Below are 26,479 nucleotides of genomic sequence, written 5' to 3' on the forward strand. Positions count from 1 at the left end.
CAATTTACTTGTAGCTCTATTCCTTTCGATTTTGATTTTAATAAGTCTATATACTAATCTACACAACCACCTAACAATTACTCCACTCTTAAATCTCATTCATTAACTACAATGTTAACTAAATTATCACAATGACATTTAGGGTTTGGTCAAGTTAGTCTACTAGGCTCATTTTCTACCTATTAATTTTTTCAGTCTGCTTGGCTTGTTTGATCTAATTAGTTTGCTCAGATAGTTCGCTCAGGTCCATAATTTTAATTAAAGTTAGAGATCTCATTCTCTAAAAATTCTAAGAGAACAATCATTGATATTAACCAAACATAACACTCAGCTTTTATCTCAACAAAGTTTTCATAAATTGTTTGTTTTAAATAATTTATTGATTTCATATATAGTTCAGATAAATAAGAATGATATATAACTAGCAATATTAGCAGTGTATGTCCCTACGAGCGCTGATGAACCAACGGAATAGGCTGAGGAATTGCCGTTCGACGTCTCCCTTTCAGCAATTGTTGATGAACCATGTCACGCACTATAGTCGGTGCTGTAAAGTGCCCCCCGAGCATCCCCCTTTTCAGATTCCTGACATGCAAACTTGATGTAGTCGCTGGTCTTATGTTTCCAGGAAAGCATCCAATGCAGATTGCAGATAATTAAGGAGAAATTTAACTAATAAAAAGAAAAGAAAAAGAAAAAGAGCGAGAAAGAGGTAGCATATGTTCATCCATCTTCAGCAGACAAATTAAGGGTAATTTTTATCAATTAACTTGCCTTTCTGGAGGAGAGGTAACTTGTTGATTCCAGACGCTGCAAGGTAACACACCATTCGGCATGATATATCTTACTATTTTGCTTTATGGCTTCTACGACCTGTCAATTTCCGTAGGTTAATAATGGCAACATTTGAGCTCCTGTTGACACAGTTTGATTCTTCAATGCTGTGTTTAAGGAACTGTACAAATGATTGCTGTAGTCTCTGATCAGTTATGATCTATTTATTGTAGGACCAATTGGATATTCAATACTTATCTTTTGTTTAATGAGATAATTATTGCACGAACACACACACACATATATATATATATAGATGGGATTGGAAAGTAGTCAATTTGGAAATTGATATGGGACTCCAAGTGACAAACTTGCCCGTGATACTTTAGAAGTCGATTTAGGAAGAAATTGTTATGATAAAACGCTTCAGTAATTACGCAGTCATTTAATTGGCAACTTGCGAAGGTTGTGGGTGGTACGTAGTGAATGTAGGTGGCTCTTTAAATGGTGCCTAAGTTGCAAAGGGAGAGTGGAGTTGATTTTGTTTGTGTTCAAAGAAGTAGATATGGACGAGTGATTAGTGCGAGTCCACTAAGAGCCAAATAGATGGGCATAAAATTTGAAGTCTCCCTTGTGTGGGGGAGGCAACTAATCATGTGAGAACACGACAGTGCACTTGGTCGGTAGGCACCGTCATGAGGTCTATTGCTTGCGTGTGGGTGTGACTACCGCGGCCAACATCCCATGAGGATAAGTTGACGATGATGTGGACGAGGAATTTGGATCAGCCCGAGTAGATCACTGGGGCTAACTCCGCCATTGCTCGTACCATATAGAACTTGGGGTAAAATTAAAGTTAATAATTATATCGTATCTACAATATTCTAAGACTAGGACTATTGATATAATTTACATAAGACTAAACCCATTAATCCAATCATTAACTGTAATTCTAGTCAACCCCTATATATACAACTAGCTAGCTAGCTAGCTTGCTTGCGAGGCTATATATGGGCATATAAACGTACGCCCTTACGAACTCAAAGTAATTGGTCATGTTTAGTTTAGTTTGGCACATCGTTGCTTTTCGTGAACAGTACACAAGGACCCGAGAATGGCAGCTAGTGAAGGGTCGCAGCCCATGACAGCGAAGATGCAATGTAGATGACCAATAGATCTACAAGGCCTGTTTTTGTTGTATCCCCTAGCTAACATGATCCTTTTAGTTTGGTGCACTAAAAGCCTGCCATGCGACGCTAGTCAAACCTCAATAATTAGGAGCATGCAACATGAATAGCTTGTAGCATCATCTATACGTGCATGCAGAACCATCCATTATCAGCCAACTTTCAAACTTAACTTTTGCAATAACTTTGTGCCGCTTCAAATGACTACTTCTATAGATCACAGACACCTTTACATTGAACATGATATGACCATCCACCACCACCACCACTGCGTCTGAGGGCAGTACTACTGAACTATGCAGTGGGATCTAACTATATCTAATCTCTCGCAATAGTCCACATTCCACACCCTGTTCAGTTGCATGACAAGCAGAACATGATATAATTAATCAGGGCGCGGCGCTAGTTCTCTGAACAAGAAAGACAATTAGGGCACTGAGCGTGAAGCCATTACTCGATGTGACATATATTTCCACAGCACCAGCATGCCCAAGTCCATGCAACCCACGCGGGGCTGTCGTCTCTGCCCCAAAATGTGATGGATTATCATTAAGCTGATCTGAAACAGAGAAGCTTTGGGAGGTTTTGGAGTACCTAAACATTCAGGGCCCTTTGCATTTTGCAGCAGGACAATGAAAGCTCTCTACTGAACTAGAAAGAGTTGAGCAAAGTAAAAAAGAAAAAATGATGACAATGGCACATGGGCTGGGTTGGGGAAGATGGAGCTGTATTTATGTATATCATGCTACATAGCAACGAGGGAATTGGTCTGTCACTGCCCAGGGCATCTGTCTAAAGCACTGGAAGTTTCCTACGTACGTGGCATCTCTCATATTCAAAAGATAAAAGACTGAGCTATTTAAATGGTCTTGGTAATATTAAAATTATAGGGGCGCGGATGCTAAAAAACATAGGGGTACTTTTCGCAATTGTAAAATATTTGATGATTAATTGTTGGGAAACGTTAAATTATGGACGGGACTGCAATGTTTCCATTATTGATGCTCTGGTTCCGTGCCACATAGCAAACCTCCGAAATTTGAAGCTAACTTCCACGCGCACGGCGCACACATCACACTTCAGCGTCACCGCGGACACTGGCGCTATAAGTAGCATCATCGCCCCCGAAGCCATCTTCCCGTCCATCGCCGAATATTCTGCCTTCCTCGATCGGCGCCGTGTCGCCCTCGACCTTCTTCTGCTAAACGACGGCCGGGGAGATTCTGGGTGTCGGCGATGTGGGTCCCTGAGCTGCGCCACCCCCTCTGCTGCATCTCCATTGATGGGCCCAGCTTCGGTGGCCGATCGCCTGCGCCCTCGTTCCAGCCGGAAGACTCCAGCAGGGGATGCGAGTCGCCCCCGTCGTATGACGCCGTCGCCGGGGTGCTCTGCAAGTGGACCAACATAGGAAAGGGATGGAGGCATCGGTGGTTCTCGCTCGAGGGCGGCGTCCTCACTTACTCCAAGATCCGGCGGCGGGATATCGATCCGATCTGGGTCCCTGCGGGCCGAGGCGTCCGCCTCATCGGTAGCGCCCCCGCCGTCGCTTCTACTGGGTGCCGGAAGGCCCAAAAGCCGATTAGCGTCGTTCGTCTTATGGTGAGCGATCGATGTTTGATCGATGACATTGGATCTCAGAAAGCTTCTCTTCCGTATTTATTTTGATCCTAATGTTTTTATCGTTTGAATTTGATCTCGTTGCAGTTTTCGACCACATGAATTTTGGTTGATTAAATTGATTATCAATGATCTAACCATTTTAAATTCGTTATTGTGCTCAATTGACTAGATTTAATTGGTGTGTTTCTCAAAAACCATCATCAATTGAATTGGTGATTTTTTTTACCATAGCTTATGGCGTCGACTCATTGAATATCAAAAATCAAACACATGGAAATGAAACGGACGGTCAAGATGATGCCTAGATAAATTGTAATTCTAAAACAGGAGTTGCCTGCTCGAGTACGCTGTCGTCTGTGTCACTGTTGCCCGTTCTCGGTGGCATCGTTAACCAGGAGGAACATTGATCTTTGAGAAGTTGATGGGCATGGATGAGGAAGAGGAGGGTGAGTAGGAGAAGAGGGAGCGGACGGATGGGCGCGAACACTGACGCGCGATTTTGTTTGCTTGTGTGAGGTGATGGCTGGTTCTTTTCTTCGTATGTAGGTCAAAGAGGGATTTTTTGCGGCACCGCGGGGTTATTTACGAATACTTGGTGAGCGGGCGAGGCGCAGCGAACCCCACTCGGCTTCTGTTCTTGCCAGAATGCTCGGAAGACAGCTGGATTTAGGTTCCAGCAGTTGGATTCTTTAAAGCTTGGGAGCAGATGTACGGCTCTGCTTTGCTTTTGTGTCTTCTCATGCGTTGTTCCTCCGTTCTCGTGTCTTCCTTTATCTCATGGCTTTCTCTGATCATTATAGCTGTTCTTTGCTCATCCATGTGTTATCAATCCAGTAGCTGATGAGAGTAAAGACTTGTCTTTCTTTTCGTTATTGGTTGAGTGAGTTGCTTCTTTCTCATCGTTTGATCTTTGTGCTTTGATTTCATAATTTTCCTCTTGTTTATTTGCCTTTTTGTTTTTGGTGTTTTGGAAGAAAGAAAATCCTACCTTGAGATGTCTTCCCAATGCGAAAATTTTCACCTGCGACAAACGCGTATCAATTTTTTTGCCATTATGCTTCATTTTTTATTCTTCTGTAGGCGGCACAGTGGCGTGGCCTGAACTTTGAAACGATCTCTTATTAGTATACCAAAACAGCTCATTGCTTTCTCCGCGGTACGCAGTACGACTACTCTACCAGCTGTAGCTGTCTCCCTTTCTTGTAGATTAATGTCTCAGTAAGAGTCTGGGGGCTGGGCGTTCCAGCATTTATTCTTTTGATTTTTTGACCGCTATTGTAGCATATGACCCGATAGTTTTAGCAGTCCCGGTTGACTTTAGGGTACCAACTCTTGGTAACATTTACTTTCATGATTGAGAAGAGTCTGGAAATCCTTACATGAGGAGCTTTGAAGTCCAAGTACTCTCGTTCTGTCACTTGGAAAATTAGAGTGGTGTGCGAGTTCTGGTCCAAGGTCTAGAACTATAATCTTCATGCTGACATCTGTAGATGACATTAATTTGCTTGATCTGTCCAGTTGGAAATTCAAATTTTTCTGGCCTATTTCTACCGGTATTTTATTGAAATTAAAATAAGGAACCTTGCATTTTATCATGTTATCTCTCATGACTTTCTTTTTGAAGCTACAAAAATTTTCCATTATGAGATTTAGATAGGTATTTGTGATGGATGGGGTGCTGAAGTGCTTGGGAGTTCTTTTTTTTTTACTCCTTACATAATTAGATGGCAGTTAAGATACTTATTCCATTTAGTTTGCTGTGAAGTTGTTTTTTTGTATGGATTTATATGATAGCACTATTGCACAAAACATTCATATTTTATATTGGATTGATCAATTGTGCTATGGAATGAATAAACTATGAGATGTCTATGGATGCTAAATCACTATATTGTTAAACTGATTGAATTATTCAGAAGAATACACTAGAATTTTTGATGTTTCTGAAGTTTAGCCAACGCAACACATGCCCACTTAGTTGTTCTTATTGGAATGTGCTAACATACATGGTGCTTCTGTGATTAGGCACAAACTGTGTAAATTTATATGTTTTGCATCTGCTTATTTTGCATGTTCAGACAGATTTTTGCAGTTACATATAATTACAGACATTTTCTTCTTTTTTGAATTGCTAATATGTGCACTGTTTGCAATTGAATCGTTAGTCAACCTGATGTAGCAGTTGTTGCACGGTAGACCTGTTGACTTTTGAGTTTTCTTTATTACCATAATCATGATTGTATATCCTCTATTTATTATCATTTCTTGCTTGTATCACAAAAGTTTGAGTTGGTGGTAATTTAAATTCTCTTTAGAAAGATATTCTAATGATGACTGTTCACCTGATCATGTTCTTACAATCTACATGATTCATCGACTATCTGATACTGAGAACCTAGTGTCATGTATTATTTTTTTCATGGTCTATTAAGCATTTGTTTCTCTGGTCATGTTCCGGTTTTGTGAGTGCTGCATATGGCTCAATTTGTAGAAGTTGATAGGACATGTTTTTGGATTCATATGTTGTAAAGCTGTCTTATGTTTCTTCTGTGGTTTACAATTATTGTAGACTGCTACCTTTGATATCTTTTTGACCTTTATATCATTTGCAATTGCTATTCTCTTTTTCTAAATTCATAGAATTATTTGTTGCATATATTGCGGCTCAGGTTGTGAATAGTAAAGGAGTGCACCCTGAATTATTTGATGGAGCATGTGATTATGTCTCTGTTAAATGAAGTGCAACATGGAAACAATATACCTTATTTGCTGATAGGCATTTATGGGATTTAAAGCTATATCAACTTGTTATATTAATAAGAAGCATGCTATGTTAATAAGAAGCAAATCCTCGCTGATATTCTAATTAATATTATTTTGAACACTTCTTAGATCTCTTCATTTCGTGAAAGTAAGACTGATGACCGAAGATTTTATATATTTTGTCCAACAAAAACACTTCATTTGAGGACTGATTCCAGCATAGATCGTGTTACCTGGATTCATGCATTGGTTTGTGCAATAAAAGAAACTTCCATAGTTAAAGGAGTACCTTTCTTGCAAAACAATGTGTTGATTTCAACTCAAAAGCTTAGAAATCACATGCATGATGAAGGATTAGATGAAGTGCTCATCAGCGACTGTGAGCAGATTATGCATTCAGAGTTTTCCTTGTACCATAGACTACTGAAGCATCAATTGGAAGCCCATCTGAATTCTATCCATATATTTCATCAACAGATAGAGGTACTTTTTACAACAGATCTCCTACAAATTTAGCGAATACATTCACTTAGATGACCATTAATGCTTTTACAAATTGAATGTTGACTTGAGTTAAATCTAGAGACTGTCTAGTTAGGCAAGTGATACATATGAACAGATCAAATTGCCATTATATAAATAAAATATGATAATTTTCTGGTAGTTCCATACTTCCATGACTAGGATGCAATTTCCACATGATCATCAATGTTGTCAAACACTGACCACTGCATGGTTACCAATTTCATCATTTTGTTTTTGTATAGAATGCCATATCAGAGATTAAATGCAATGATGACCATAAACTGATGAAGGTGTAGCATCCACACGGCACTTGAAATGCAAACATTTGTCTGCAAGACTTCATGTGTTTTGTACTGTAACCTTGTATGAAATATCAATTTCTTGTCGCGCTCATATTGGTTCCATGTTGAGATAGATTAAGTAGAAATTACCAAAACTATTTGATATTTCATATAGAACTATTTAATATAGAATAATAGTAATTGAAATTTGATGAAATAATTTCAACAATATGTTGAAGGTATTTGCAATTTGCACGGTTGTACAAGAAATTTGCTTTTTCCAGGAATTGTTAAATACACTGTTTCTGTGGATAATCTACTGTATATGCAGGAAATTGATGCAGAAGATGTGGTAAGTTGTGAAGGCCAATTGCATCTATCCGAGTATGACCTTTCGAGCTCTGGACATGAAAAATTCATTGGTACTCTCTATGTTATTTTTGTTGGTATCATTCCTATGAAAGAGCTATGCAAAAGTTGTCATCTCTATTTTCTAATTATTTGGCATCCATCATTCGCTTTGAGGTTTCCTGCTAGCTTGACTTTGGAAGAGAAGTCATATTCATTTCTTGATGCTATATTGAAAATGTGCAACTGTTTTTCCCACTCCTTTACCTTCAATACTTCACTTTCATAAAGCTATCAAAGTGACAGTTAGCCCCATTAGCTTGTATTTATCTTCAACTGTCATCTTTAACTGAGTTCACTTTTAATCTGGCTCATAACTGAGCTTTTTCTTATCTATACTGCATTTTGAAAATGCAGAGTTTTGTTCTCCATGGCCATGAGTCCTTTTTGTTTCTCCAAATTCTAGAAATGTATTTTCTTCTTAACTAATGATTTTTTTTCTCGATCAGAGTACAGTACAACTGAATCATCAGATGATGTGGAAAAGCAAGAGTTTGATGAACTGTCAGACGAAGATGAACTTCCCTTCTTTGATACAAATGAGAGCTTCAATGATTCTATATTGGGCTGTTCATCACTTGTAACTGCAGAAAATTCTGATATAACATCTAGAATTGAAGATAAACTTGATGATGCAAACATAATGGATTTTGATGCAAATCCTGAATTTCAGAACATGTTTCTAGATCTCAGGCGGCGAACAAAGTTACCAGATCCTATTGAGAAGGAGAAGGCTGTAAGCCTTTGGTCAATGATTAAGGATAATGTTGGAAAAGATCTTACAAGGGTTTGCCTTCCTGTTTACTTTAATGAGCCATTGTCCTCACTTCAGAAGTGTTTTGAAGATTTGGAATATTCATCTTTATTGGATGAAGCATATGAATATGGGAAAAAGGTATTGTACCACATTTTCTTTGACTGAAATTAAACTTTGCATTTTCTGTAGCTCTTAATGCCAAGGATATACCATACCTAATTTTTTAATATCTTGCAAAATAGAGCAATCTTTAAATTCAATAGAAATTGTCTCACAGAGAAAGAAACTATTTGTCCAATTTTGTCACGCTATTATCTTTATTTTTATCTTTTTTTCTTTGTGTGTGTGCGCGTGTGCACGTGCATTCTCAATATAAATATTTCTCACCTATGGAACTAGAAAATTTATTTCATACATTATTGCAAATGTAGAAAATTCATCAGCTATTATAGACATTGGTCCCTCCCTTGTTAGATGTGAGGTCTATTTTTTCGCACTGGATTGTCTGCTGGAATGGTGTTATCATTTTTGTAATAGAACCTAATTAGCTTTGTGATAGATGCCATCTCTGCCAGTGATGTCAGTTTTCATTACTGAGCAACAGTTCTCTCTTTTTTTTCCTTTTTTCTTTTTTCTTTTTGGGGTAATCTCTTTACATAATATGTTCATTTTCTCTGCAAGATCTTTTAAGTTTTGTGTCCATAGACTGCTAACTGGTTGAGGAATACTAGATGATCCAGGCATTTCAATTTATCAATGATGGACTAAACCCACTATTCCACTAACTCCTTCAACCTAATACCTCTAACAAAGACCGTGATGAATCAGCTGGCTGTGTGAAGATATTTTTTCGCTCTTTGAAATTTCATTTCATACAGCTTCATTGAATTTTTTTATTCTGTTATTTGAGGATCATCTGAGGAACAAAAATACTAAAATGTCTAGGATATTGAGGATCTAAAAAAACTCTGGAGCTTGACAGAAATCCTGTGATCATTTTGGCTCTCTGATTCTTTAGAAGTAGCAACTGAAGCTTAATTGAAATGACAAAATATAGGATGGTGCCCCTCAAAGGTTTGAGAAAAATAAAGCAAAGTTAGGAGAAAAGATAAAAAAGGAAAAACTGCAGATCTCACAAATTGAGGTTGGGAAATTGTATCCTGATGAGTGATAGCTCTATTTCTGTCCAACCAGGTACTCTACATGCAGTTAATGGTGACAGTGAGTCTTTGGAGGCAATGTGGATCAAACCACTCAGATCTGGTCATTTGAGCAAGAGTAGGGTGACAATAAGGAATTAAGTGAGAATTGATATACTGCCAGGGAAGGGAGTTAGAACAGTTCCAATATGAATTGAACAGATTCCATGATACTAGAAATAAGAATTATATATGGTTCATACATTATATATTGTTGATCAAGATTCATCAAATATCAAGGATTAACGCCAATATGATGATCATGATGTTTTGTGTTGATTAATTTTTGTTGATACAATGAAACCTTTTTTGTTTGCTGAAGAGAAAATAAACAAGCTCACATGTAAAACCAATCAGGTTTGGCTTGCTAAAAGGTGAAAGTTCAAATAATTACATTAACAGAATTGATCATTTGATGCAAGAAAAATTTGCTGCCAATCTAATAATCGGATAATTTTTAGGCGATGCATCAACAGAAATCGATGTAGCTGATTGCTGAAGAGAAACAAAAGTGGAAGTGGTACCAATAAATGAGTGCTGAATTGAAATAAAGGTCATCGTGCATTTTGATGGAACTGAAATGGGATAAAGGTCATCATACATTTGATGTCGCCGTTCCAATAACATATGCATGCAAAGCAACTACTGACTTAGTAAATTTTTGCATTTGATCAACTGTAGTTGGCAAAAATTAACTGTGGCAATGATGAACTTGGGAATCAATATACAAAATACTGATTATAATACATAGGAGTGCATTTAGATGAGTAATGTCATTGAGCGAATAGGTAAAAGGTTAAGTCTAACTAAAGAGGACCCAGATGAGTGTGCAAGCAGCACTTAGGAGTATATAATGTGAAGGTTTAACATGAGTTAGGCCTTTTTTTTTAAAAAGGACATAAGTTTGACAAACATATATGTAATTAGTAGGCAATATATGACTGTTGATTGTTGACTAAGCTAGAAATTTATAATTATCTGTGACTAAGTTGATAGCATTTTCACCATGAATTAAGGATGTGTTTCTTGTTTGTGATTTTCCAAGTGGTGCAATAATTTGTGTATAGTTTTTGTTCTAGAAAGAAAGTTGACACGCATGCTGCTTATAACTTCACTATTCTGAATTAAGCATTGCTTCTTTGCTGAAATTTTTAATTCAGGGAAACAGTCTCCTGAGAATTCTGAAAGTAGCTGCCTTTGCAGTCTCTGGATATTCTTCTTGTGATGGTCGCCTTTGCAAACCTTTCAATCCTTTGCTAGGAGAGACCTATGAAGCTGATTACCCTGAAAAAGGAATCCGCTTCTTCTCTGAAAAGGTAGGTTTCTGAAATATGGAAGTGTTAGCATTTGTCTAGCCCTTGTGACATCAGTATCTTCATCCGTTCATCAATCAATTGTTGGGTGGCCCACTCTTTTTGACACCTCTAATTATGAGTAGTGGCATGGATTCTTTATTCTAGTGGCAACTGCTCACTGCAAAATTCTTAGGAACATGATGATTTATGTGTACCAAACACTTGATTTACTACACACTTGAGTGCTCTTCCTTTCTTCACATCTCTCATGTAGTCCAAATCTATGCAAGATAGTAATGCTACATTTAGTTAAAATTTTCTTTGTTAGCTCCATGTAGTTGACTAGGTCTACTGTTTCAAAATGATTTGAGCATTATTTCAGAAAGCAGCAACATAAGAGATGACATAAATGAATGCAGTAATGGATTGCATTGCATATTGCAGATGTGACTCCAATGTGGTTTGATTCGTTAAGCCACTGCAATCTTATATTGCTCATGGGAAGCATATAAGATTATATAGGTTAAATAAACCTAGGTGATTGAAGTCCAAGTCTTGTTCAAAATATTGCTTACGCAATGAAGTCCGTAAGAACAAAAATGTTACCACTAGGAGTGTATAAACACCTAGATCTGCCTGATGATGTCAAATAATGGCCATAGAACTTGGAGTGATGTTAGAGCCCACCAAAGTAGAGACAACACCCAGGGGAATTCTTATAGCTTTCCAGTGATGAAGTTAATGGATGAAATGAATCCTTCTTGTGGTGCAACTATGATCAATAGTGCTATTGGTGGGGTTTCACAAGATAGTTTGCCCAAAGTTTTGCAGAAAAGAGAACTCATGAGGTTTTGCTCAAGTTACCTCTTCCAATACTTAAGTTGGCCCAACTAGGAGTTATATTACAGGATCCCCATGACTAGGATCAAACCTTATTCCATGATAAAACTCAGTACAAAATGTACATTTTTTGGTATATACTGTGAGCTATTTATGTTGCCTAAGCCATTACATAATTACATTGCCATGTTGATGTGGGTTCTGCTTTAGTGATCTACCTGGCCAGTGTCTGGATTTATACTCACATACATATTGTCTATTGAGATGATTCATGTGTGAGCCAGTAAAAAATAAGGGTAGCTATATATCTGTATGATGTTTTGGGGCCCGATTGATCTGTGCGTGCATAGTCTGATAAGCTTTGGATAAGCGATTATTGGAGGCACTTCCGCTGATAGGTAACGTATGAAACAAGATTTGCTGAACTTAAAATAAACTACTTTGTTAAAACAAATGCACTTATTCATAAATCATTTCAACATGACTTTCTTTACTTTTTAGACTTGGTTGCTTGTACAATAAATATTTTCTTATTCCTCCCATTATTTTAGATTGAAAATGTATCTTTAGAAAATCGAGTTATTTTTATACACAATGCAAAAGAACTTTGGTATTATAACGCCTATTCTAGTTAGGATAATGAAATTGAAATTTTGAAAAATGAAAAGATTTTTGTAAGATGTCATTGTGCTTATTTCTTGTGTTCAATTTTCTTAATTGAGATCAAACTTTAGCTATGCCTTAATGTATTTGTATCACCTCTCATTTTTGGTCTACTCTTTTCTATGTACTTGCATTATTTATTCATTGGTATGCAAATTACCTGAAAAATTTATTGCTCATTATCTCTTTACTAGGTTAGCCACCATCCTATGCTCGTTGCCTGCCATTGTGAAGGCAAAAATTGGAAATTCTGGGGGGACAGTAATCTCAGGAATAAATTTTGGGGGCAATCCATACAACTAGACCCTGTTGGTTTATTGACATTGGAATTTGACGATGGTGAAATATTTCAATGGAGTAAGGTAATCTTTGCAATGTAAAATCATTCATATGCTGACAATCTAGTATAAACAACAACTTTGCATGTGTTGCTAAACATTCATATAGCTTTAGAAAGTCAAAGTTACCAGGAGAACTATATGTTCTCTCATGCCGTTCTTAAAGGCCATCAGTAATTACCATCATCCTTAGGAAAATACTCTGTATCCCATTAAAGAATCATCTGATTTCTTTTTAGGTGACTACAACTATCAATAACTTGATCCTTGGTAAGTTATACTGCAATCACCATGGTACAATGAACATACGAGGAAACAGACAATATTCTTGTAAACTAAAATTCAAAGAGCAGTCGCTTCTTGACCGAAATCCCCGCCAGGTACAGAATGAATTTTATTAGGTTTCAGTGTTTGATCCAAATTTATCAAATTCTTCTCATCACTGGAACTGCAATTTTCTGCATAGGTGCAAGGCTATGTTGAGGACATTGAGGGAACAAAAGTTGCCAGTTTGGTAGGAAAATGGGATGATAGCATGTACTATTCGCTAGGTGATGAAATTGCAAAGACCAAGAGATTTGTTTTAACCGAAAATGCTAACTTGTTATGGAAAAAGAACAAGCCACCTCCTGAACCCACACGGTACAACTTGACCTCATTTGCTATTACGCTAAATGAGTTAAGATCAGAACTGAAGGTAGATATCACATTTCAACTGTCTTGTTAAATTTTTTTTCATATTTATCTCTCGAGTTTTTTGTTCTCATTGTGAAATGATCTTTGATTAAGGGCAAACTTCCACCTACTGATTCACGACTCCGTCCAGATCAGCGCTACCTTGAGAATGGAGAGTATGGAAAGGCTAACGCAGAAAAGTTGAGATTAGAGAAAAGGCAACGAATGGTAATTATCTGAGATCACAATTTTAACTAGGCGATAGTGAAATTGCTTGATCTGCAACTATGATAGTGTAGATGTAGTTAAAGTAAAAAAATTGACAAGGCACTAATAAAATTGCTCTTTTTAGTTTTTTTTTTTCTTCCAAATTCTCTCTTTTTTAAAAACAAACTGACATTTTTATGAACCAAACACTAGCTAAAACTTTTTGGTTGGATTATGAACATTCTTTCAACACCCTCAATAATCAATGTACCTCCCACGTTATGAGCATGCTGTTTCATTGAATTTTGAATCGGCTAACTCTTTGCTTAGGTTTTATGTATAATCACCCTTTTTGACTATGCATTCCTGCAATTGCGATTTTGGTGCAGTCAAGGAAATTGCAAGCAAGTGGGTGGCAACCAAGATGGTTTAAAAGGGATAGTGATGATGGAACTTTCCGTTATATTGGTGGATATTGGGAAGCCAGGGAGCAACAGAAATGGGAAGATTGTATAAATATCTTTGGTGAGTTTTCGAATGATGCAACTGCAGCAGCCTGCATCAAGTCAGAACTGATGCCATGAGGTTTGAATAGTGTGATGTTCTACGAGGTTTTTCTACTGCTATCTCCGTAGCTCTTTGCATTTACATGTAGTGCTGATGATCCGCATATCCTTTGCTACTAGTTGTATGAGTTGCCAATAATAGGCGAGCATAGGCAACTGCATATTCATTTGTTTGATTTTGCACCATTTAAGAACCAAAGCATATTCTTTTTTCTACGTAAAATATTTTTTTCGTTGTTTGATGTACCTTTTTGAGATGGCGAAGAATTTCTATGTCGAGATTAAAAAAAAAAAACAGAAGCAATTTCTGTAAATTGTCCTAACTCTATTACCAGATGCTCTGGATAATTCCTGCTTTGTTTCTTATGGCATCCTTTATAATGCTGGTTTCCTGGTGCTTGACCTTGGATGATAGCCAACTCCTTATCGGAAGTGCAGTTTAGGATTATAAACAAGCTAAGTTGTGTATTGTTCAACCTTTGAAAAGGCAACTGAGTGAAGGCTAAGTCTAAAATAAATTAAATTATCAAAATGATTGTTTAATTTGCTCTATGTTTTTTCAGTTTGGTTCGAGGTTATTGAATTATTAATTTGAACTTGTTTGATTATTTAAAATTTGTATATTTTGAAATTTATTTGATTGATTAGTGTGTGATATTATTTATTCAGACGGTTTTATGATGGTTTTATTAATTAATATAATTTATAAATTTTATTGGTGGATATCATATATAGATATTATTCACTTGCAATAATCAACGTAAGTAGTAGCTTGCAATGGAGTCATCGTTGACACTATTGGGCGAGACGATTAAAACGATTCCAATATAAAGAGAGGCCACCAGGTACACACCAACTGCTAGCTCTCCTTGTGGCCGACTCATTTTGCTAGATTTTTAAGCTCGCCAAGAATCTAATTTCCATGGGTACGGAATTTTTAAATCTTATTTACTATAAGCTTTCATTATGAAAGATTAAGTGTATTTTACTCTCATCCTAGCTTGAGTGGAAGCCTTATTTATTGCCACAAGAGCATATATGGACACGGAGAAACCCATCTTCAAGAGAAAGGTTGAAAGAAATCCAAGGTTCTACGTTATTGCTAAAAGCTTGCTTTCATCGCCAGGCGAATCTGTCATGCCATTATGTACACTGTGCTGATGATTGGCAGCACATAAGGCTTAGTTAAGTCTGTGTTTTCAGAGAGCCAAAGGTGTTCTCTCCACTGTAGACGAAGTAAAGGAATCCATCTTCATCTTTCTTTTCATCGTAGAGTTGCCCCATCAGAGTTCCTAAACACATCAGAAATAATAACATCAAAATAGGTTCTCTGATCTGTATTATGAATGTTAAGGGGGGTAAGGTGAAGTACCAATCTGTGGAAGCACATTGTCCACGAACATGAATATGGCCTTCTCTGCACTTAAATTTATTCTCTTTCGAATGACGTATACAAATTGCCCAAGGGTAGTATCCACTGGGACCAAATACCTGAGTATAACAATTCACATCGTTCACCAGACCATGATAAGAAGGGGGAGAGAGAGAATTCTTGCTCAAAAGCAGGTTCCACAGAAACTCGAAATTTTCATCGTGGGTAAAATAAAAATAAAAATCTCCTCCAGAATGAATAAGTTAATGACAATTGTAACCATGCGGGGAAGGTCACTTACTTTTTCTTGTCAATGTTTGGCACATCACTTCTCTCTGCTTTTTCAACAATTACCTGTAAAGCCAAAGCAAACATGAAACTAATGACAAATATAAAAAACAAGTGAAAATGCAACAGCTTGAAACCAATTCCCTACTACTTGTCATCTTGTGACCGAAATAAAGAGAAAAAAATCAAAAAGCACCTCTTATTTTTATCATCATCAAAAGAACATCCCATTTTTAAAAATAAATCAAACGAGTGTCCCATTTTATATATATATATATATTAAAAGGGCGCCCCATACCTTAAAAATCACTTGTTTCAATATTGTTTGCAGTAGCTTTGGCCAAAACTACTTCAATTGGAGTCAGCTTTAGCCAAAAATTGCTCCAATGTTCTAACACAGAGTGCCCTTTTCTTGGAGTAGCTTTGGTCAAAGGTGCTCCAAGTAATTTTGGTCAACCGCTATATGTTGTAGCATTTTAAATCAAAATTGCTCCATATTATAATAATTTTGGTCACAATTATTATAATTATAGCACTTTTGGTCAAAGCTATTATAATTGTAGCAGTTTTGATCAAAAGTGCTCTAATAGTATTTGACTAGTTGGACTAAGTTGGATTAGTTTTGACCAAATTAAAGTAGTTTTTACTAATATTTGAGCTATAATTACTTGGTAATTTTGAGCAATGTTGGAGCACCTTTGGTAAGAACTACTACAATAGCATTGTAACAGGGGTATATTTTGATATTTTTTTTCAAAATAGGGAGGACTTTTAATGATAATGAAAATAAAGGGATGATATGCAACTGTACATTTAGACAAACAAATTTCCCTATCATACTAACATAATTCAAAATATCAATATTTAACCACTAAACTCCAAAAAGACTTATTGTTTCCACATATTTGGGCAAAAGCAAACATGAAGGAAAACATGTGCTTTTTCCATCTTCATGCATGCTTATGGAAATAAATTGAGGATGAAAATTTTTAATCCAATTTTCCATTCTCCCCGCTTACATCCATCCAATTTTGCTTAATCTTCAAATGAATCATTCAAACTATGCTAGTTTATTAGTTTAACATTATTCAATATCTTTACAGATAAACTAGATAGGAAGAATATTAATGATATTTTAGAGCTAAGAATGGTAGATTATATCACAAATCAAACAAGTATATCAGACAAACTAGTTTATAAAAGAGAGAATTGTGGTTCTTATTTATGGATATTTAAATTCAAACAAAAGAATTGGAGTTTTTTGACAATCAATCATGAACAAGGTTAAGTTGACAAGAGAACCATACTAAAAGATCTAGAAAGTTTTAACCTTACCATATTTAGAGTAATTTTTTTTCTTGGACAAACACTTATTTACCATTTTAAATTTATGAAACAGCATATTTATCATCACAAGGACTATTGTTTAGGGATAAACACTTATTTACCATTTTAAAATTTTAAAATAGCATATTTTATCATCACAAAATCTACTATTGGGCATATACATTTTTTAAATCTGAAAATCTCATAAATATCATCTAGTTTAAATTAAACTCAGATTAATTATGCTTGTTTCTTAAAATTACATACCAGGCACACTCTTATTTTAATCACGATGAAGTTCCTATTTTTCTTTCTCACCTTCTCTAGTCACTTTGCATTTTATTTCCTTTCAATAAACTTTCTCCGATTCAGTTATCGTTCCAAAATGTTAAATATATAAAAATAAATAAAAGATATAAGCTCAAATTCAAATACACTTATATAACATTTGAAGTTAAAGGATAGTTTTCAATTACAATCATTAAGTTACCAGTTTAACAACTGTCATATGAAAGATCTTAAGTTTTAGAATGTGAATTAATGACAAGCATGCAAATTATACACATATAAAGAAAAATATATGTAAAATTTTATCGAATTTGGTAAGTCAAGACTGTAGTCGTAACCAAAAAAAGAAATAAAGAAGAATGATATGGAAAACAAACGATATTCCATACCGGCACTCTACCGGGGTACTTCTCCTTAATCCTCATAGATTCAGCTTTCCTCTTCTCTACATAAATATGACAAATAGTGATCTTTAGTCATATTTGTAAGGGGAAGGGGGAAAAAAGGCAGCAAATAAACCAAGAGCGCGGTGTACTCACCGAGGTCATGCTGCTGCTTGTAACTGCTCTGCCTCGACATCTTCTTGTAAGATTAACCATAGAATAAAATCAAGATAAACGCAATATAAATAGAAAACGGAATCAAAATTATCGACGCAATACCAGGATTTCGGCCCGAGCATACAAACAGAAGCAAACCCAAACAAGTTCGACAGCGAGAAAACGACAGGGAAAAAACAAGAGGAAAGCCCCGAATTTGGAATTAGAAAGAACCTTGGATCCGATCGGCGATCGGAGAGGCGATTGCTTGAGGCGACTTTATGAAGGACAATCGGTTGCGGGTTGTTATATATTGTCTATATTATGTGTGAGCGAGGCAATCGCTAACCCTAATTCGATGCCTTGCAAAAGCACACAAGCGAAGCCAAATGGACGATTGATAATTAAAACTGACGTAGTAGATTACTTCTAAGGCTGTAAACAAGCCGACCTTATGTTAAAATTTATTTGATAAAATAGTCAAAATCAAATCGAATTTAAAATAAATTAACTTTTTAAAATAATGATTTAAATTTATTTTTATTTTTTTATGAACTTGAGCTTGAGGCTAAGTTTGAACTTGATTAATTTAGCTATTCTCAATTCAAAATTATTTGAATTTTTTATATTTTAAACGTATTTATATTGAATTTGATAAAAATATAAATTTATTTATTTATTTTAAAATTTTTTCTTTATTTAACATATTAATACAAGTTTTATTGATAAATATAATTCATAAATATTATTCATAATATTATATATTGTTCACGAATATTAACGAACTAAATATATATATTCAAATTTATTTATTTAATTTAATAAATTATTTAAATTTATTTATTTAATTGATTTTGTGTATTGAATAAATTCTTATCAAATAAAAAATTGAATATTTGATTCATTTATAATCTTAAAATATGATCATCAATTACCAATAATTCTCAACTAAAAGTTTGAGATTTAATGGAAGAGTCTAAAAATGCCTTTACGTTTTAGAAAGGAAAAACAAGGACAAAAAGAAAAAACTCTTCGGCCCCTTGTTTTCAAAAAGCCCCAACTAGTTGTTCTGAATTTTTTTTCATCATTTTAAAATACAAAATCGAAATGCATTTGAGATTAATTTTAAATTTGTACATAGTCAATAATAATTAGATTCGTATGAAAAAATTTAATTATAGAATTTAAATAAATACAAAAAATATATATACTATTGAAAACCAAATCTTAGAAAATTAATTAGTAATTTTATATATATATATATATATATATATATATATATATATATATATGCCTATGGAACAGTTTAGCACCCTAAAAATAACTTAATAACACTTACAATTTAATATAATAATAATCTCATTTAATAATATTTTAACATTTTAATATAAAATAATATTAATGCTAAATTTTTTAATATTTCAAATAAGTTTATTATAATATGTCATTATTTGCAGCAGAGTATAAGCAATGATAATTTATTGAAATGATATATTTCATTTAATGCAAGTTTCATTTATAATACAGGTCTTTCTCTCATAGATGTAGCAGCAGGGTATCCAGATCATATATATATATATATAGCATCCACACCAAAGTTTTGATAAAGTAAGCAAAAGGAAAATAGACAAAATGTATTGGACAAGCAGTAACAACAGTGAACACATTTATCAAGTTTGAAGCCAAACTCTTCAATCTTAAGAAGAAAAAAACCATTTTGTAAATTAAGGGGCTTCACATTCAACCCGAGTAACAATTGGTACATGGATTGTCATCCCAGACCTGGGGCGATCTGAGTCCACATTTTCACCAACCATTCCATTGATTCTTTCTACATTTTATCCAGATCAAACCATTTCAAAGTGATAGATGCCGATGCATGTGAATGGGGGAAAAAAACTCAAAAATTAACAGGATTAGCCAATTCTGATCATCTACATGGAAGCTGGCCAGTTTTGTGAGTTGATCAATACAGTTTGTTGAACTCAGACATCTCTGTGGACTCTCCCAATCTGGGAAAGAAGACTTCCCTTTCAACTAAGTTCTGCAAGGAGCCTGTAACTTTCATCAAGGATGCCCATGCAATCGGCGAATAACAGAATGCGTAAGCAAATACTGTCAAAGCCCTGATGACACCATCAGGATACCAAGGAAATGCCATCACAAACAGTGAACCCAACATTCCCAATAGTACTGTGAGGACTGGCAGGGGCGGCAGAAGAAAGACATTGATTACGATCGACGAGAGCGAAGCAACTCCAAGCATATAAAGCGACCAACCAAAAAGTGGGTGCACCGTTCGTGGAATAAGGAAGAAGGGCACCGAGTAGGCAGCGACCATGGACCAAAATGCTGCTATCTTTAGTGTTGTATGTAGTATCGCAATGCTTTTCTCTGGACGGCGGTTATAACACAACTTGGATAGGCTTGGTCGTGCCAACCGAGTGATTGCTATGATTCCGACATACATTACTGCCTGGATCAACAAGATAGGTAAATCTGAACCATACCTGCTCACGAAATGAGTACGTAAACAAGGCATGTTAGATCTCAATCGTAAAGAAAGCATAATAACCGTCTCATATTTTAAATTTCTGCAGCATTGGCCTTTGCATGTGGTCTACAAATAGTAACATTAAGTAAAAACAATGGCCTTAACATGGAACTGTTTGAATATGTTACTATGGTTCACAGGTCTACAAGTGATTGTTCACATACCCAAGATTTTCTCGACGCAGCTCATGCCAAGAAAGGCCCAATGGTAAGACAGGCCAAGACCACCAGTACCAAGGTTTTAGCCATGGGGCACTAGGAAATGTTATGACACTATTAGGCCCACATGGTATGCTCCACCGAAGCTTCAGATCTGCAATATAATCAAACCAGAATTTCTCACTGCAATGGTTTCCACTACTATTACGAGTTTTTTTTTGTGTGTGAAACGAATCCGATGATAGAGAACCGTACATCTTACTGCATTGATTTCTAAATGGAAGTACCATATTTTAAGGCATAAAGAAAATATAAATCTGACACGTACAGTAATATGAAGCATCCATCTGGTATCCCAAAGGAAGGCGGAAGGAACCATTAAGCTTGGCACCACTGGAAGGTGGATGAAACATTGGCTGATCAAGCAAATCAGAAAAATAGCTTGCAAGAAAACCTTGATCTGCACCATCTGGGTTATCACGTCCAATTTCTAACTCATGAAGCATGTTGTTGAAAACCTTCATTGAGGGCTGCAAGTGAAACAGCAGAGAATGAAATTACGGTTGAGGGAAAATTACAGTTCCCCTTCAGTGAAATAGCAGCTGCCTGCAAGTTTTCTTACTCTTTAAGACAACATCGCCAAGGTATAGGATGCATTTCTAATAGACAAACACAATGGAGTATGCAGCAAAGTATAGAACGAAATATGTCAAGGGTATTAAACACTTGGGTTGAAGATCAATCAGCACTGCAGGGATAAGTTGGTTACCTCAATGATCCATTCTCCCAAAATTGTCATGATAATTTTCCCAAATCCTTGAAGCAGCTAAAGATTAAAGCTACTCTCTAGTTGGGTATCATTTGCTCTATGGTAATATACTTGCTGACAATAACAAGCGCATAGATGCTACATCATTAGTAAGTATTCATTGAATACAGTTGGGATGAAATATCACCATGCATTGCTATCATCTGCCTTTTGCTATTAGTATTGGAGTATGCAATTAGCACATGACAAAATTTCAAACCGCCATCTACAAGATCATGACTTGTTAGATACTGGAAACACCTGATTGATTTATCACTACCACTATCTACAAAATAAAGACTTTCAAGCATATTCTCACAGAAACCATGGGAATCTTATGCAGAACTGATAGAGGTGCTTAAATATTCTTGCATCCTTCTATACATCATTCCTCTGTCCTTTCAGCTAACGAATTATTTGTAATAACCTCTATCTCCTATGCTATAATGTTAAAGTTTTAGGAGACTAAAAACAAATATGTAGGAGTAATGCAGGGATTGTGAAGCTACAAGTTATAATTAATCTTGCAAAGTAGGCTTGATTATATTACTTCCAGGCTTCTGCATTAGAAGCCTAAGAAATGATTGAGAAAACTAGATGATTAGTAAATTCTGTAAAAGTAATTGTTTAGTAAATCTCTTCATGACTCAAGATGAAATTTGTGGAACACTAATCAAATTTCCTGAATTCATGAAATTCCACATCTAGTCACTAACCGTATAAGAAACTTCACAAAATTTTAACTTATGGAGGTAGCAACTAGAAAGAGAAATAACAAAAAGAGGAAGTCCATGTTACATTTGTTGATAAATGCAGATACATTGAAATCTGACCAGGTGGTTTTCCTCCATATCCTTATCATATTATTTTAATCTGATTAAGCTGATAATCTGCTGATTGAAGCATTTATAGTTTAAAAACCTGAGCTGTGCCGCCAGTATAGTCAATACTTTTTGTTCTATTGGAGAAGCGAGACACGACATGAAAGGCTTAATCAGTGTGTTCCACACATTCAAGCTTTTAGAGAACTCGTCTGTGATGAATTTGAAGATCATGACAATGACATCCCAAGTAACCAAGAATTTATAACTGCTATTCATGTCTTCCGAGCTAAATGAGTGTGAACAACAATAGAGATATAGATATGACAATAGCTGATGCTAATTGAAGTGGCACAGCTGATGCTATAGACAAGGATTAATGATGCCAACAGAAAGGAGAAGAAAAAAAAATGAATGGGTCAAAGTTGCTAAAATTTTCTATTTTAATTGAATTCCCCCAATACAACAAATATGCCACCGTAGCATGGAATCCAACATCTAGAACTGTAGTCCTAATATCTAACATCAATTGTGTATGAAATTATCAATCTGTACCTAAATGAACAAGTGTAGAAGATCAAGACACAAATCAATGGTTCAAAAAGTAACCGGTATCTAATGGGGTTAAGTTGGCTAAAAAAGGCTTATGTGAATAAGCATTATCATATTGCAATAGAAAGGTAATATTTCACAAATTTATTAATGTAATTACATACCATGATGTATCTTACATATATCACCTAAAATATTTCAAAACAATAGTGGCTTCAATTAAACTCAATGACCCGGCCCATTAACAGGTTTGCAACACTGAAAATTTTGATTGCATGGGATAGTCCATAGAAAGGTAGAATCCATTCTTTAGACAAGTTGGTTGTTCCCAATGTTTCTCAACTTCTAAATGGCTTCATATTATAGCCTCCAGATTAAATAACCATTGACACAGATTAGTAGATAAAAATGATGGAAACAATGCTGTTTGCATAATCATGTTATGATAAAAATAGTTAACTATTGGTATCATACTACATGTTAGCTATAGTTTAAGTAACTAGTTGTAAATAGTAACATCTCATGTTCAGACTAAATTGCTGACAATGGTTTCAAATTTCTTTAAATTGCATTGTGTTGATGAATGGTTTTGTTCATTCTAGTAATATGGGATGTGTTGCAGGAAAAGAAGTTAATCCTTACAAAACTAGGGTTTTTAAGAGGTGTACCTGAAGAACAAAAAGTCCAGTATGAAAGATGCAGGGATTGATAAACACAGCACAGAACTGGCCACACATGAAAAGCTCATCAGTACGCTGGAGGAAAATGTTATCAGAATCAAGCATAACAACTCGATCATATGAAACTAAGCTCCATGCATAAAGCTTGTTCAAGGTCAGCTTGAATCTGGAGTTGAAATTGCCTTGGTTTTCATATGGATTCTTCAAATTTTCAACAGTAACCACCTTCACGCCATCTTCTTCTTGCCTGATCACGCCAAACAGTCAGACATAAGTACTTGCCCAAACTCAGTAACTAACCATTTAATGTTCCTAAATGCACTACCAACTACGTTGACTATTCTTTGCAGCTTCTTAAATTTTGGCAATACAAAGGCTAAACTTTTGTAATAATTAGGAAACAAAATTGGCTAAAAAAGTTCAAAGTTTTAAATTGGTAAAGTCCACTGTCGACATATATCATACAAAAAAATTATTTAGTTCAACGATAACTGAAAGCTGTGCTGAAGAATCAATCTCTTGGTTCTTAACTTCTTTTCCTCTCTCTAAGATTCAAAATCAATATTCTAATTTGCAAATTTAATACGGTCAAAAGTTAAAGAACTTCTGTTTGAGCGTCAAAGGATCATGAAAACAAATATCATCGATATGGAAATTTATACGAAATTAGTGATAGCAACGTCAAGAAATATAGAGCGAATTTTTAATTGACTAGGGCTTCTTTTTGGTTCGGTTCAACCTACGATCTTGGATCCGGTAGCTCGGGATTTCTCCAAAGAACAAGTCGACGCCAATGAAATTCTATGGCCCCAAAGTTGTCGTTTTGTTTTAGGCACACCTAAAAGTCAAAAATCTTGGAAATGGATATCCCGAAGAACATGCCCCCACGAAGTGCGCAAAAAGACCTAAAAACCGCCTACGGAGCCACACTCGTCCATGCTACAGAGTCAAGGAGTCCAAAACGGCAGGGACGATTTTGGTAGGAAAGATCAAATCCATGGCTAGTATTTGAACAACTTCAAACAACAAATTCTAAGACTTTTCTCAAATACAAAACTTGTTTTTTTAACAAAAAAAAAATCACCAAACAGGAAAGGTTGAGTAAACTAAAGATGCTGTTGAAGACCGTTTCAGAAGCGAGACCATCAACTAGAATGAAAGATACCAAACCAAAAGGGAAATTTCACCAAAAGGGGGGAGTTTAGGCGGGGATGAGGGGTAGAATGAGCAATAGAGATCTCACAATGTTTGGACCCATCGTACTGGCACATCGACGGAGGCGATGACAACCAGATCGGCGTCGACGCCAAGCCGCGCGAGAGACCTCATCATCACCCTCGTCGCCACAAAAAACTCGTAGTCCCTCGGCGTCCCCATGTACATCATCGCAGCGTACGCGTGCTTCCGCATCGGCGCAGTCGTAGTAACCTCCTGGGCCGCCACGAACACCACCACTGGTGCCAACAGCAGCGCCACAAGAAACCCCAGTGGCCGGCCGGCGCCCATCGCTGCCACTTCCAACCTCCGAACACTCGGGACACAAAAAAAAAAAAGCTGAAATGGAGCAAGATCGGATCTTTATGCTGCCGCAGTTCGGATCCTCGCCTTCAGAGCCCTTCCCCGAGGCTCATTCTTCAGATCTCCACCGTCTCAAGTGACAACTTGGCACAGCCGGTGCCAGCAACCGCAAAGTGTTCACTGGTTGGGGACAAGGTTGAGGTAGACGCAGATCGCCGGTATTGGGAAGAAGCAACCACACCACGGCGACGGAGAGACAGAGAGAGATTTTGTCGTCTGTAGCGTTTTTTGAGATATTAATTTCAGACGGATGAAAGAGGTAGAGGTAGATGAAGCGCCTAAAAAGAGTCTGGAATTAAAACGCACAGCTATGTCAAAATAACGCATACCCATCTCCACACACCACTGAGGTTATCTGGTCCCCACTCATGCCTGTCCAATCGTATGATTCACAGCGACGGAGGGTAATCGTTGGGTTGTCGTTTCATATTGTTCGATACAAGCAAGTGTTACAGGTTCCGTTGATGCTTGCAAAGCACCGCCGCTACACAAATACGGTGTGTTTAGTTTGACGAAAGTCAATGAAGATAAAAATGAAAATAACATAAAATTTCTTATTTATTTTGTTATTTTGTTTTCATCAGGATCGAAAAGGAACAATATATAAAAAAATAATAAGTGCGTGATATTGTTGTTATTATTATAAATTATTCCTTTTTGTTGAATTTAAATACGCACGATGACTTTATCTCCTTTTTCTATATCCTGTTCCTTTCCAGTAAACACAGAATTAGCCGTAATCCAGAATCTTAGGAATCAGATTAAGAAATCGCCTATAATAAAGCATCAAATGCCGGCTTTATTTATTGCTTGACATGTGTTTTATCCATTTTTATTTCATTTCAATCGTCTTAATCAAAGATGAATATGTATTTTGGCATGTCATTCGTCAAATTTAACTGAATCAAAAGTACTTATGCAATTTATTTATTGTATATACTTTTTTTATATTAAGCTAATTTTGTAATTGATCTATTTTAGACTTTTAGAGTAGGGAAGTTAAGATTGTTTGTAATTGGTGCATTAATTATTAACTTGTTAGAATTGGCTAATTAGTACTTTACAAATAAATTATTCAATTTTATTTCATTCATTATGGAATAACTTATAATCATTTTCCTTACAATTTCAATTTAATTTAGTTATACTTATCAGATAATTAATTACCTTGAGTTAACAACCACCGTTAATTACCTTCCAAGTATTTGTTGTAGTGCGGTACCAAACTTAAGACATATTTGATAATTTATAATGTTTCGATCTGAATATGCACGATGGATCAACTCTCATTGAACTTCTTTCTATAGACCATGGGAACTTCTTTCTATAGACTTTGATCACTCGGCCACTACTGGATCTGCTTTCCTCAACGGGATCGGCTTGTAACAACTTGGCACACTCTCGCCGAGTGGAGGAT

At 35.9% G+C, this 26,479-nt stretch overlaps 3 protein-coding genes across 3 annotated transcripts; 1 reads left to right on the plus strand and 2 right to left on the minus strand.

Moving 5' to 3' along the window:
• The first annotated feature begins 3,197 nt into the window (after window positions 1-3,197).
• On the plus strand, window positions 3,198-14,372 carry LOC141826277 (oxysterol-binding protein-related protein 2A-like). The gene is made up of 10 exons (XM_074713523.1): window positions 3,198-3,560; window positions 6,474-6,827; window positions 7,482-7,572; window positions 8,008-8,453; window positions 10,675-10,830; window positions 12,507-12,674; window positions 12,890-13,030; window positions 13,117-13,347; window positions 13,440-13,553; window positions 13,922-14,372. The coding sequence occupies exons 1-10, from the start codon at window positions 3,198-3,200 to the stop codon at window positions 14,114-14,116; spliced, it is 2,259 nt and encodes a 752-aa protein (XP_074569624.1). The 3' UTR covers window positions 14,117-14,372.
• Window positions 14,373-15,099: 727 nt separating this feature from the next.
• On the minus strand, window positions 15,100-18,289 carry LOC141826275 (autophagy-related protein 8f-like). The gene is made up of 6 exons (XM_074713521.1): window positions 18,146-18,289; window positions 17,912-17,951; window positions 17,762-17,817; window positions 15,772-15,824; window positions 15,471-15,589; window positions 15,100-15,390 (listed from the first exon to the last, which is right to left on the minus strand). The coding sequence occupies exons 2-6, from the start codon at window positions 17,949-17,951 to the stop codon at window positions 15,284-15,286; spliced, it is 375 nt and encodes a 124-aa protein (XP_074569622.1). The 5' UTR covers window positions 18,146-18,289; the 3' UTR covers window positions 15,100-15,283.
• A 1,321-nt stretch (window positions 18,290-19,610) lies between these two features.
• Window positions 19,611-25,292, minus strand: LOC141826270 (putative glucuronosyltransferase PGSIP8). Its single transcript, XM_074713513.1, has 5 exons — window positions 24,728-25,292; window positions 23,473-23,731; window positions 20,952-21,153; window positions 20,630-20,777; window positions 19,611-20,421 (listed from the first exon to the last, which is right to left on the minus strand). The coding sequence occupies exons 1-5, from the start codon at window positions 24,988-24,990 to the stop codon at window positions 19,878-19,880; spliced, it is 1,416 nt and encodes a 471-aa protein (XP_074569614.1). The 5' UTR covers window positions 24,991-25,292; the 3' UTR covers window positions 19,611-19,877.
• Between the last annotated feature and the right edge of the window lie 1,187 nt (window positions 25,293-26,479).

The sequence above is a fragment of the Curcuma longa genome, chromosome 4 (genome assembly GCF_044706935.1).
Source record: "Curcuma longa cultivar G26 ecotype Majalengka, Jawa Barat chromosome 4, ITB_CL_G26_1.1, whole genome shotgun sequence".
Classification (NCBI taxonomy): domain Eukaryota; kingdom Viridiplantae; phylum Streptophyta; class Magnoliopsida; order Zingiberales; family Zingiberaceae; genus Curcuma; species Curcuma longa.

What these genes read in the sequence shown, in the direction of transcription:
- LOC141826275 (XM_074713521.1), bottom strand. Translation starts at nt 17,951, where the DNA reads ATGTCGAGGCAGAGCAGTTACAAGCAGCAGCATGACCTCG. An exon ending in AGTACCCCGGTAGAGTGCCG is followed by an intron (nt 15,825 to 17,761) that starts GTATGGAATATC and finishes TTGGCTTTACAG; the next exon opens with GTAATTGTTGAAAAAGCAGA. An exon ending in CCAAACATTGACAAGAAAAA is followed by an intron (nt 15,590 to 15,771) that starts GTAAGTGACCTT and finishes TGTTATACTCAG; the next exon opens with GTATTTGGTCCCAGTGGATA.
- LOC141826277 (XM_074713523.1), top strand. Translation starts at nt 3,198, where the DNA reads ATGTGGGTCCCTGAGCTGCGCCACCCCCTCTGCTGCATCTCCATTGAT. An exon ending in CATATGAATATGGGAAAAAG is followed by an intron (nt 8,454 to 10,674) that starts GTATTGTACCAC and finishes TTTTTAATTCAG; the next exon opens with GGAAACAGTCTCCTGAGAAT. An exon ending in TTGACCGAAATCCCCGCCAG is followed by an intron (nt 13,031 to 13,116) that starts GTACAGAATGAA and finishes TTTTCTGCATAG; the next exon opens with GTGCAAGGCTATGTTGAGGA.
- LOC141826270 (XM_074713513.1), bottom strand. Translation starts at nt 24,990, where the DNA reads ATGGGCGCCGGCCGGCCACTGGGGTTTCTTGTGGCGCTGCTGTTGGCA. An exon ending in CTGGACTTTTTGTTCTTCAG is followed by an intron (nt 21,154 to 23,472) that starts GTACACCTCTTA and finishes TTTCACTTGCAG; the next exon opens with CCCTCAATGAAGGTTTTCAA. An exon ending in GATGGATGCTTCATATTACT is followed by an intron (nt 20,778 to 20,951) that starts GTACGTGTCAGA and finishes ATTATATTGCAG; the next exon opens with ATCTGAAGCTTCGGTGGAGC.